The 12,855-nt window shown below is 37.1% G+C and overlaps 1 protein-coding gene across 1 annotated transcript in view; it reads left to right on the forward strand.

The window, feature by feature from the left end:
* Nucleotides 1-12,855, forward strand: part of LOC139144669 (acyl-CoA dehydrogenase family member 10-like) — a 121,734-nt gene that overhangs the window by 15,908 nt on the left and 92,971 nt on the right. Inside the window, 7 exon segments of the mRNA XM_070715393.1 lie at nt 548-693; nt 2,708-2,881; nt 4,340-4,576; nt 5,441-5,607; nt 6,626-6,766; nt 8,849-8,986; nt 10,215-10,413. Of these exon segments, the coding sequence (XP_070571494.1) occupies nt 548-693; nt 2,708-2,881; nt 4,340-4,576; nt 5,441-5,607; nt 6,626-6,766; nt 8,849-8,986; nt 10,215-10,413 (1,202 nt within the window).

Below are 12,855 nucleotides of genomic sequence, written 5' to 3' on the forward strand. Positions count from 1 at the left end.
CAGACTACTAAGCCACAGCAGCTTTACTTACTTTAAGTCATGCTGGATGTTGATGGGTGTGACATATGATGATGAGGTCCTTTATGTCTTTAATGACTTTCTGTAATTAGGCCATGAACAAAACTGAATGGAGTAGATTTGATCAGATTTCTGATGTGCATATGACATACCTTTTGTTATGCATGAAGTTGAATGAGCATGACATGTTTATATCATATTTCATACTAGAAGTTGGATGAATGTGACATACCATAATTAGTTAATTTGCATCTCTATATATGATCCACTGTATGTAGGCCAAATACCCAACCTGAATGCTCTGAATTTAAACAAGTACAACATTGATAAATGGTATGTGTTTACCTCAAACACAAGTATGATAAGAAGCATCAAGTTTGAGTACAGTATACACAAGTATGGATACCATGTTTCCAATGTACGGTATTCATTTTGGCAAAGGTGCCTACGTAAGTCTTCTTGTGATTATCATCCATTATATGTGTCACTGCCAATGTACTACTTCTCTCTTCTCTTTTTAACCTAACAGGATTGACAATTTAATCTTCCATCCAAGCAAATCCAAAGTACTGGCCATGTTAGACTGGGAATTGGCTACGCTAGGTGATCCTATTTCAGATTTTGCCTATGCATGCATCGTCTACGAATTTGAAGCTGATAACAAGGTGGTCAAAGGTAAGGTACAGTATGCATTCCTGGAATGGCATCACTTATGGTTTCTCTGATAGGAGAAATAAATGACAGCGTTTGTGAATGGAAGGAAAATGATCTCAGAAATGTACACATTCCTTGCAAATACATTATACGGTGTAACAGAATCTGAATGGTGATAACAATCTGTTGGCTGCTGTCAGTTTGTGTATTTTAGACAAATCTCTTGTTCAGAGGTCGTTACATGTACATAACTAGTATATCAAAGGTTCTCTGTTTCTATATGTTTGTATGTATTGTTTGTATGTAGCGGTGTGTGTGTGTGTGTGTGGATATATGAATGTGTATCCTCTTCAAAAATCAATGTCTGGCATAGGCTTCCGTTTTTGGTCACAGGTTTTTTTAAGTCAAAAATATTGTTTTCAACAATGTTAGCGCACTCTAAGTTCTACTTTCAGGGCTTTATAATGATGTTATTGTTTCACTGAAAAACAATCTATTAAAAAGGTGCAGTAACTTAGGCTCAAAATTTTAGAATGTAAATACATATACCTACAATCAAGTACTCAAAATTTAAACAATTTCTACTTTACAGAAGTAATTCATACTTAGGCAAGAATATTTCATCATGTGATGTGATCACATTGGAGCACTGTGTCATTGATGCTATTTGACATTACGGTATTTCTCTCAACCTCTTCAATTACCCTTAGCCATAGTTCTTGTCAATTTTTGAACATTCCAACTTCCTGGTTGGTAAAAGTGGCTGTTCTAACCATTTGTATGACCCCTCGGCCAATATACTGGTCAGGTGTTCAAGTTAGACATCCTGTCGCCAATAAATAACTTCTGAACTACAGAAAAGCAGTTACACTTCTAGAAAGTTTCGTTTTAGATGTCTTGGCAAACTCACTCCTTACACCAGCAAAATTTACACAACAATGTACTGACTCCCTGTTGTGGGCTACATTTGCGCAATGCGGCACCACCATACTGGCTTGGTTGCCCAGACGATTGTCTTTGAAACCCCTATACAGCAAATGTTTTTCGACCGGTTTCTTGCATCATTTTCTAGTCACATTGCAGGGTGGAAAAATGACAATGCCAGTGCCAACACATAGCACCATTGGTCTTAGCTGGCACAAGCCCACTAATTCACTTCAGGGTTCGTTACCCATGAAGATAGTTTGGAAGAAAAATAGTGCAGACCTTGAAGTTTTGATATCTGCATTGATGCTTTTTTAGTTTGAACTTTAACATCAAGAATTTTTGTAAAGATATTTTTCTGCCTGAATCAAAATGCAGACTGTTGTGAATAATGGCTGAAGCATTTGGTGGTAATATGAGGAGTTCTAGGGCGAATAGAAATCATAACAATAAGCCTGAATTTTGTCAAAAACACCACTGAGGGCGCTATTTTCATTGCTATCTCAAACTTTCCGTGGACTTGCCCACAAGAAAAATTAATCAGTAGTCAAGCTGACATAGACCTAACACCTGTTAAGAGGATTTGTGCCGCTGGCTGAATGTTTTAAAATAGGAAAATCGAGCTCAACGCTACTGTGGTGGCCTATGGGAAATGAATTAGTGGTCTTGTGACAGCTTTTGCTGACATGCTGTTTACCTCATGGCTTGTAACACGGGCTCACAATACAATTTAATTTGCTAGGTAAAGGAAAAAGCGTTTTTAATAGTTAAAAATGATTTCAAGTTTATTTAGAAAATATTGTCAGCTTGGAGGGGTGTTACAAATCTAATGTGAGAGCTAGCCTTGGACTTTACAGGTGTCATCGGTGAGATAGAAGAAAGGTAAAGTAAACTTATGAATATTAATAGGCATGCCAAGTTGTGACTCTTGGCTCTGATACACATATATGGCTACATCTAGATCTTTGTGGAGAAAAACTTCGTTTCAGAAGTACTGGTAGTTCATACTTGGGCTAGAATCTTTCATTAGGTGATATGTGATTACATAGGAACAGTGTTATTGATGCTACTTTACATAATTTCCCTCAACCTCTTCTACCGGTATATACAGGACTTAAAGGTGAAGATTTGCAAAGTTTAGGAATACCAACCTTTGAAGAATTTACAGAAGAGTATTGTAAACAGACTGGAGTGGATGACATAGATAATATTGATTTCTACATGGCATTCTGCTTCTTTAGAATTGCTGCCATTCTGCAAGGAGTTTACAAGAGGTCTTTGCAAGGTAAGTTGTACATTCAATGAAGATGGACTCAGAATTATGCCAAGTTCATACTTCAGAGTTCATATGAGGATGTGCAGCATTTATCGAGTCATGGTTTCTCCTTTGAGTTTGCGTAAGGTTTCAAAACATTCCTAGAGTGATAGCTCTGCCTTGAAGATCATGGGAGGTCATGCAGCGTTGAGAAAGTCAGGGTTTCTCCTTGGAGTTCATATGAGGACATACAGCACTCCTTAGGTCATATAGTTCGTCCTCAGCTTTCACATTTCACTACACTATGATTTCATTCAGCATTTATGAAGTCAGAAAATGTTTGCTCGGAGTTTACATGAGGTCATACAGTAGTTATTAAGTTAATTTTGTTGCTCAGAGTCCACTAGAGATCATGTGGATTAATTGGAGTTAGAGTTGCCCATGAGGGTTCATATTACTGATACTTGAAAGTTAAAACCCTTTGAGAGCTGTAGTTGTTCCCTCCAGGATTTTAGAGCAACATTTTACCAATTTTTTTGAATTTTTCTGTCATTTCTTTTTTTGAAAATTTTGGACTAAATTGACACAACTTTTTTGTCTCACGTTGACATGTTTTATATACAGTACTGTCCTCAGTTAATTCTGGGGAACAGACTGCTTAATTGATCACAGTCCATTATCCCATAGGTGGCTCACAGCACATCTGTGTTTTTACTGTTAGGCCAAATTCCCAGGAATTTTTAGTTCCTGCAGACAAAGTCTTAGGGACTGTACCGGTATGTATGAGAATAGGACGTCCTGCTTGACTGTTCAGTTCAAAAACAGGAACAGAGATTTCTCTGCAAGTTTTGTAAAATGGGGGAAGAAACTTTACAGAAGTGTAATCAAACCTGAACCTCCCTGAACGCGGCTTCTTACGCAACACAACTTGGTGATTTTTTTGTAGAAAACGGGTAAAATATTTACCACTGATACAACTGCTTTTGCTGTAAGCCATCTTGTTTTACACCCCAACATCAAAATATGTTCAAGACTATTGTTTTAGATGACCAAACTTACGGATTCCATTCCAGCAGCTATGGTTTCCCTACCCTAGCCATCCTGCATGGTGTCAAGGCTGTCATTTTCATTCGAATGCTACACTTTCTTAGGTACCCCTGATTACTAAATCATGCTTGGACTGATTTCTTTTAAACTTGGCGCAAGGACTTTGACTTCATGTGTACGTCAAATTTCTTCACGATACAATCAATATGACAACCAGGCAGCCATTTTTGTACTTTCCACGTTCTAATCCCATTTGTTTAAATGATCATCAGGCACTTTTTCATCACTATTGTTCAAAGAAAGAGAAAAAGGAAACATTCTTTTGCCTATTTGGCACTTCTGGACTTGGAAACTGCATTCACAATCACATCTGTACATTTTTACTGACAGATTTTGTGGGGACTATGTCATTGACAATGACCTCTTGAATTTTGCTTTTAGGCCAATCAGCTTCTGCTCGAGCTAAATCTGTCGGTGCCATGACTGAGAAGATGGCAAATAAAGCATTGGAGTTTGCCAAGAAGTATGATGCCAAGTTAATGTCACAGGGAAAATCAACTCAAGCATGGAATCAGTCTGGAAGTAAAGGATATTCCACATGGACTTCGCAGAGTATGACAAGCAACCAATCCAGACAATGTTACTCAACAGATAGTGGTGCAAGTACAACACCCTATGGTAAGGCTAACATAAAATACATTATACGTTTCAGAAATAGCTGTCACTCACTGTAACTCTTCATCCGCTCTGGCGTAACTTGTTCAGTCACACAGATTATCAAGGTTCAAAGTACATTTATATTTCCACAACATAACTTCATTGCAGTTAAATAAAGGAAACACATGTATACAAAGTGAAAATTCATAACTTGTCAGTTACACCGTGTCATCGCTGTAAAGGTTACCTATACATAGGACATACAAAATGCCGTGTTTTAGTTCAAAGGGAAGCAGTGCCATTGCAAGGTATCCATTATTTTCCCTAATAGGGAAAGAACCTAATAAGATAAAAATTCAAGTGCTAAGTCACTGACCAACAACAGGATAATAATATTTTTATTTCATGCATCTTCACAGTTAATGCTATGTGATATTTAGTTACATGCAGAGCATTTTCAACCAATGTTACCATTTTTGACCAGCATCAAACAGATTTTAATGAAAGTCAAAATAGCAGTGCACGCATGGATATTTTACATCCAGCGTTAAGCGTCTACTTTGACGTCGAAAACATCGAAAAGCTTCACTGGACTGGGTAACCATGGAAACCAGTCAGTACATCGTTCACCTGCCCTCTAACATCCCGGATGTTCCTATTCAAATCAATGCACTGATTTGCACTCACATGGAGGCATGTAATAAAGAGTGTAATGAATGAAGCTCACTAATGACTAATGACATGACTGTACACATGACTGTAAATTATATCTCTGAAAAGTTAATGTACGGTGTACAAATAGCCAAGCAGCTTTTCTCAAATATTTTACCCCTGTTTGTCAACATTCTTGCATATTGCCAGTATTTTTGTCACTTATCATTTAAGGTTTACTTCCAATCATTGAGTCAGCCCTACCAGTGCATGTACAGAAACTCCATCAAAGAGTAAAAGACTTCATGGCAGAGTACATCTTTCCTCAAGAGAAAGAACTTGTGTCTCATCAGATGTCAGAAAACAGATGGACACCAAGTCCAATAATTGAACAGTTAAAGGTGTGTTCAGTTCACATTCTCATTCACTGATCTAGGCAAAGGGATTGCAAATTTCAGTTTCCATGGAATAAAAATGACAGCAATAGATCTGTAATCTTCTGGCCATGCAGTTAGATTTCTTATAACAAAAATTATTATGTGAAACCAAACTTTTTTGCTATCATTACAGTACATATAACTGAATTCTATCTGTGAAATCTTAATACCCGATAAACCCCCATATGCTGTTGATTACAAGCAAGTCACAACACATTTTGAGGGTGACACATCCAGTGTACCTTTGTGATGTTCCAATCAAAACTCATAAAAATTGAAAACAAGTGGAAAAACAGCTCTATAAAGATGATCAACTTTATTTGAAGTTTCCTGTGATGTAACCAGAATTTAAATGATAGTGGTAAAATTGTACTGGCCAAATTTTTTAGTGTCTACTTTTTAACAAATTCCAAACAAAAACTCAAGTGATGTAAGTAGTTTCTGTCAACTCTTTAAATGTTCATAATCATAAATCTTTGACCAAAAGTACTTTACTTATTCTGAAAGCATAAATACTTGTAAAACTCAAGAGTAGAGTTTTACAAGTGTTTATGCATTCAACTTTAATGCACCTCATTTCAGGAGAATAATTACATCATCCGCAATAAGAATTTGTTAATCATCTTGTCCTCATTCTAAAAGCAGAGTTCATCAAAAGTCATAATGTGTCTATTGTGTACAGTGATCAATTTCTTCAAACAATTAAGAGAGAAGCTATGGTTCTATTACAGATAGATTAATTTTGAAAAAGCCATATATTTTCATTTGCTTTATAGGGTATTATACTGTATGGATGTGTGCATTAAGTGTTATAGCTTGGTGAAGAAACCAATTATTAATCAGGAGACTGTATCAGTTAAATTTAAGTGAAGTAACTGCAAAAGATGCAATGATAGAGGGTTCAGTCTGGTGCAGATATATTGTAATATTGTCTCCAAATATTTTGTTTTTCATACCTACTGATACTCATTGTTATTCACAGGAAAAGGCAAAATCCGAAGGTTTGTGGAATTTGTTTCTTCCAAGGGAGACAGATCTGGAGTGTAAGTATGGAGCTGGGCTGACCAATGTGGAATATGCCTTCATTTGTGAAAGTATGGGCAAATGCATTTTTGCACCAGAGGTGAGTGTCATGCATACATTGGTTAGAAATCAGAACTCTGCCCATTACAGGTATACTGTCACCTGTTCCAATTTTGCCACAGTTACCATGGAAAGAGAAAATCTAACCAATAGCAGATTTTAAGTGGGTGGCCACTTTTTAAAAACAGCGCCCTCACATGGGCATTTTAAATACCAAGGAACGCCCCTTTGACCATATATGGGCATATTGAGATTACAGGTCACTGTATACCTTTAAGGTGGTATGAGCCTTGAAAATGAAAGATATAAAGGTTTGCTTTGTAAGGAAACTTTCAACCATTCATTTTGAAATCAAGAATATAAAACTGGGTCACAGTGTGCAATTTAGTTCTTGAAATAAAAATTCACCCAATATTTAACAACCCTTAAAATTCAAAATTGCCACCTTCATTGTGTTAACCCTATAGGGAAAAATTGAATTTTTTAATTTTCACAAAAGTACACCAGTGAAAAGTTTACTCACTCCATAGTCTTCAAAATGAGTCCCCAACAAGTTATAGACCAAAAACATAGCGTGAAAGTTCAAGAGTCAAAATATATGTCCCTGAGACACGTCATACCTGAAAAAACAAATCTGCAGTCATGTTTTAAGGAATGATTGAAGAGAGTTTAAGGTAAAGGGCGACGAATTCGGATGCGCACACGCTTTAGAACGTTTCTGCGCAGATTTAACTCCAGCCTGGCGCAAATGGGTTACTTTGTAGCGCATGTATTTAACATCACCTGTCATTGTTGAAATTGCGCTTTTAACAAACTTTTGACCCAGTCTTTTAGAAATACATGTGACCTATAACCTTGTCATATTTTGACCCCCTAGGAAGCTGGTTTTTATTCAATATGAGCGAAAAATTAACATTTCTCTCCCATTTACATGGCGCATATTACCCATTCACCTGGAGATATTGTAAAAAGTAGAGTGGTGACACCCTTTTATTAAAAGTGTAAACTAAATGGTATTATGTCAGGATTTTATTCGCCAAGTTTGGTCAAAATGGCACCATTCAAAGCGACAGGAAGAAAGTTCGAAAATTATGTAGTGATATAATTTCGATATCGTCATTTTGTAATCGATACTTATGTAAAAATTTCTTTACAAACATCATGAAAACTATTCATTCGATAGATATGGATCTTAAGTCTTGGTATTTATTAAAATTAACTCATTTGCTAAGCTTTTTATAATTGCTTTCTTTAGTTTAAGTGAATTATATCATTTCTATTTATTTCTAACGACGCCATTTTAATGTCCGTTTCCATGGAAACGAGCATGGTGACCCCCATTTTTTATTTTATTTTTGCACTTGCACAACTACCAAGAATATTTGTGGAAAGTTTCAAGAAAATGACACCACAACTTAATTTTGACGTAATTCGTAGTACTTCACCTTAACAGAATCTGTTCAACAGTGAAGAATGTGCGCAAGTTTGAAATAAAACAATGTACATGTTATCTAAGTTTTGGGAATTTGTGTAGACTTCAGTACCATGAATTTGCGAACTATCTGTAGGTTGTTGTCTCACAAAATCTGATGGATGGATACATTGATAACAGATGTAATTTTACCATCACTGTACATGTAGGTCCGTCAGGGCTGGTCATTCTAGAAACTTCACAGATCTCTCATAAGTACAGAAAAACAGAAAGATTTGCCTTTAAATATGTCCACTTTTAGTGTAAGAATTATGCAAATAATCGTCCTCTGATAGTGTCAATGTTGCTGAAGACAATGAAATCCCAGTACCTTGGCTTTGGTAGTGATCTGCAGCTATGAACTCAGACCAAGACCAAATACCGGGTCTTGAATTTCTGTCTACAGACAAGGTCAATGTTGCCCACACCTTGTGGAATTGACTTACATGTTTAAAATTTCAAGCAGTACTACCGGGTATACATGTATGCAGCCTGTATGTACCGTATGCTTGAGAGCCAGTACAATGTCCCTGTACACACATTGTATACTTCATAATAAACTACATGTACATGTACATACATGTAATGTTATAGGATTTTTCCCATCGTGGTGCCAGATTCATAGCATAATTCTTTTCATCTTTCCTTCAGGTTTTTAACTGCTCTGCCCCTGACACAGGCAACATGGAAGTTTTAGTAAAGTACGGTACAGAGGATCAGAAAAGACAATGGCTTACACCATTACTGGAAGGAAGGATCCGATCCTGTTTTGCAATGACTGAACCTGCAGTAAGTGTTTCAAGCTCCCAACGGTCAATAGGAGTGATTGTAATGGTCAAATATTGTAGTCGGTTTGTTGTCTGTTTGTCTGTCTGTGTTTCTGTCTGTCTTCTTTTATTGAAAGACTATTCTGTAGAAACCAGTATTTTGTTACCCCGACAAATAACTTTCAACAGTTTTGAGGACCTCGTGTGTTGCAATTCAAACAAACCTTATCCTTTGATCTGTATGTCCACTCATTTCTTAGGAAATATCATGTGTAGGATGCCTGTAAGGCCCAGTAAAGTAGTGCTGTATTTGTAATTTAATTGGATTTCCGTCTGATATGTCAGTATAGTCATACAAGTAATGTTACATCTATTTATGATCCTAAGACTGTCCCAGACATGCAGATTACAGTCATGAGGAAGACTGCATGCACTTTTTGCAAAGATGCAATGTCTGTTTTCTAAAAATGGTTTCCATGGTATTACAAGGAAGATGACAGCATGACCTTGAGCAAAGAAAAAGAAAGAAAAATTACCATCACATTAAATTATTGTATATTTAACTCACATTTGGCACATAATACCAAAGAGAGCTTATAATATATAGTAGTTGGTGGTGTCTGTATGTACAGGTACATGTATGTATGTATGTGCAGATGTATATCCGTCCACATCAAAAACTACAAAAATCACAGCACCTACCATCCTACTAATTAGTGTACAGTTGCATCCAGGGGTTGAGATGTGAATTTGTCCAAATAAACATGTCAGTGTTAAAAATATGCAAATGAAGTCCAGCAAATTGCCAAAACTCTGTAACCACAGGCTGAATTTGGTTGAAACTTGATATGTACGTTCTTTATGGTGACTTTAATTAAATTAGTCCAAATTGTGGTGAAATTGTTGTATTTGTATTTTTAGGGCAATTTTTTTCCATTTTTGGTCAAACCATCATCTTCTCCCAAAGTTCTGTTTGAATGCTTGTAAACTTGATATTCTTGATCCTACGGTTGACTTCTGTTGGATTGTTAAATTTGTGGTGAAATTTTGCATTTGTATTTTTAAATCATTCATCGGATTGCTTTGAAACTTGGTGTGCATGTTCCTAGGGTAAACTTATTTAAGTATACTCACTCTGGCCTGCTTCATCAAACCAAATGTGAGCCTAGTGTCATTGATGCTGTTTTTTTCAGCTTTTGTATTGACAAGTATGAAAGCTTGACCTATCAGAGTAGTATTGACTTTTATAGGTGGCGTCTTCAGATGCAACCAACATTACATCTTCAATAGTAAGAGATGGCAATGAGTATGTATTGAATGGTAGAAAATGGTGGACATCCGGTGCATTGGATCCAAGATGTAAATTGATTATTTTCATGGGAAAGACAGATCCAAATGCTGCAAAACATCTACAACAATCTATGATACTGGTTCCCATGGAAACACCTGGTGAGTAGTTCTTCATTTTGATACCATGTTACATGTACTTGTTGAAACTAGGGCACAAGCCGACCGGCTGGGACCCTATTGTTATTGCTCAAGTTCTACTACTTCCTCTTCTTTAGGGGCCCAAGCCGACCGGCTGGGACCCTATTGTTATTGCTCAAGTTCTACTGACTTCCTCTTCTTCTTCTTCTGCCGTTTCTTTGCTCACCTAGATCTCTCGAACGGCTGAACGAAAACTTCTCAAACTTGCAGGGCTAATAGGAGCCAATTAGTACTCGTGCACCTGACCCTTGAAATTTTGATTGGTCACGTGACCTGGCGGCCATATTGGATTTTCTAAAACCTAAAGATGGCTTCTCCAGAAGACCTAGGGGTCTAGTCGATTTGAAATTTTTTGTATAGCAAGCCTGACCTAAGGTCTTTAGAATTTGCAAATAAAATCGCATGTGGTCACGTGACCTTGGCCGCCATATTGGATATTCTAAAATACTCATTTAATTTTTAAAAATCTTCTTCTCCAGAACCAAAACACTGATTGAGCTCAAATTTTACTCATGTCATCATTACAGTGATTTCTTTCAAGTTTGCAAAAATCATTTTGATCGGTCACGTAATTTGGCCGCCATATTGGATTTTGTGAAATCACAATTTAATCTTTAAAAATCTTCTTCTCAAGAACCGATTCACCGATTGAACTAAAATTTTACATATATCATCTGAAGTGTGATCTCTTTCAAGTTTGCAAAAGGCGTTTGGATCGGTCTCGTGGTTTGGCCGCCATATTGGATTTTGCAAAAAATCGTAATTTAATCCTTAAAAATCTTCTCCTCCAGAACAAAAACACCGATTAAGCTGAAATTTTACTCATGTCATCCTAACAGTGATCTCTTTCAAGTTTGCAAAAACCATTTTGATCGGTCACGTGGTTTGGCCGCCATATTGGTTTTTGTAGAATCACAATTTAATCTTTAAAAATCTTTTTCTCCAGAACCGATTCACCGATTGAACTAAATTTTTACGTCTATCATCTAAAGTGTGATCTCTTTCAAGTTTGCAAAAGGCGTTTGGATCGGTCACGTGGTTTGGCCGCCATATTGAATTTTGTGAAATCGCAATTTAATCTTTCGAAATCTTCTCCTCCAGAACAAATACACCGATTGAACTAAAATTTTACACTTATTTTCCTTAGTGGTAGTCCTTTTAAGTTTGCGAAAGGCATTTTAATCAGTCGGGTAATTTAGCCGCCATATTGGATTTTGTGTAAATCTCAATTTAATCTTTAAAAATCTTCTTCTCAAAAACCAATACACAGATTCAACTGAAATTTTACTCATATCTTTCTTAGTGCGAGCTCTTTCAAGTTTGCGAAAGGCATTTGGATCGGTTAAGTCGCCCCAATGTTCATAAGGCTGTAGTTTAAAACCTCGTCAGTCAGAAGATCGATCAGTAATGTATGTTATATTGTACACTTGAAAGTCAAAGACGACATGACAGACTGCAATGCCCGCTGTCTAATTCAGCTAGCAGTCCCACGAACCCTAATCTCGGCCCCTTGTGTAAGGCTTCATTGATGCCAGGTTTTGTACGCCAGGTGACGTTGTCAAGTATACTGCCACAGAAGTACTTAGAGGAGTGTGCTCCTAGCTTAAAGGGGTGGCCGACTGCTGTGATTGACTGAATAAGAGCGGGACAAGGTCCCGCCAGGGCACAATTACTGGGGTCTACGCACAGCTAATATGTGAGTGTCAAGGATCATAAATGAAGCTGTTCGGGTAATTTTATATGTATAGGTGTCTGAATGCATGCTCACTTGTTCGTCACGAGTAAAAAAAGAAAGATACATGACATTGCAAGGTGTGGTGATTTGTTTTTGTTCCTCTATCTGACATGCATGGAGTGGCCCTGGTGTCTTATGTAACTGAGAGCATGTAGCTGATAAAAAATGTAAACAAGAACACATCAAGCCAAGCTCTTAATGTCTAAAAATCGCTGATACATATCCATTAAAACAACACCTTGTTCTGCAGCTTGATCGAATGTCACTGTAATTGCTTTGTGCCATTGCACGCCCGGTCTGTGAAATCGCCGAAATTTGCCCGATATTTATCAGCGATTTTGGGACTCTAATATCGATACCAGACGATACTAGAATGACTTGCCCTGTGCCTCCTTACGCCGGATCTGTGAAATCTCCGATATTTACCCGATATTTATCGGCGATTTTGGGACTCTAATATCAATACTAGACGATAGTAGAATGACTTGCCCTGTGCTTCGGTACGCCAGATCTGTAAAATCGCCGATATTTACTCGATGTTTATCGGCAATTTTGGGACTCTAATATCGATAGTAGACAATACTAGAATGACTTGCCCTGTTCCTCGGCACGCAAGGTCAGTGAAATCACTGATATTTACCAGATACTGTATATAGTCATCGGCGATT

This window comes from Ptychodera flava, chromosome 12 (assembly GCF_041260155.1).
Source record: "Ptychodera flava strain L36383 chromosome 12, AS_Pfla_20210202, whole genome shotgun sequence".
NCBI classification, from domain to species: Eukaryota; Metazoa; Hemichordata; class Enteropneusta; family Ptychoderidae; genus Ptychodera; species Ptychodera flava.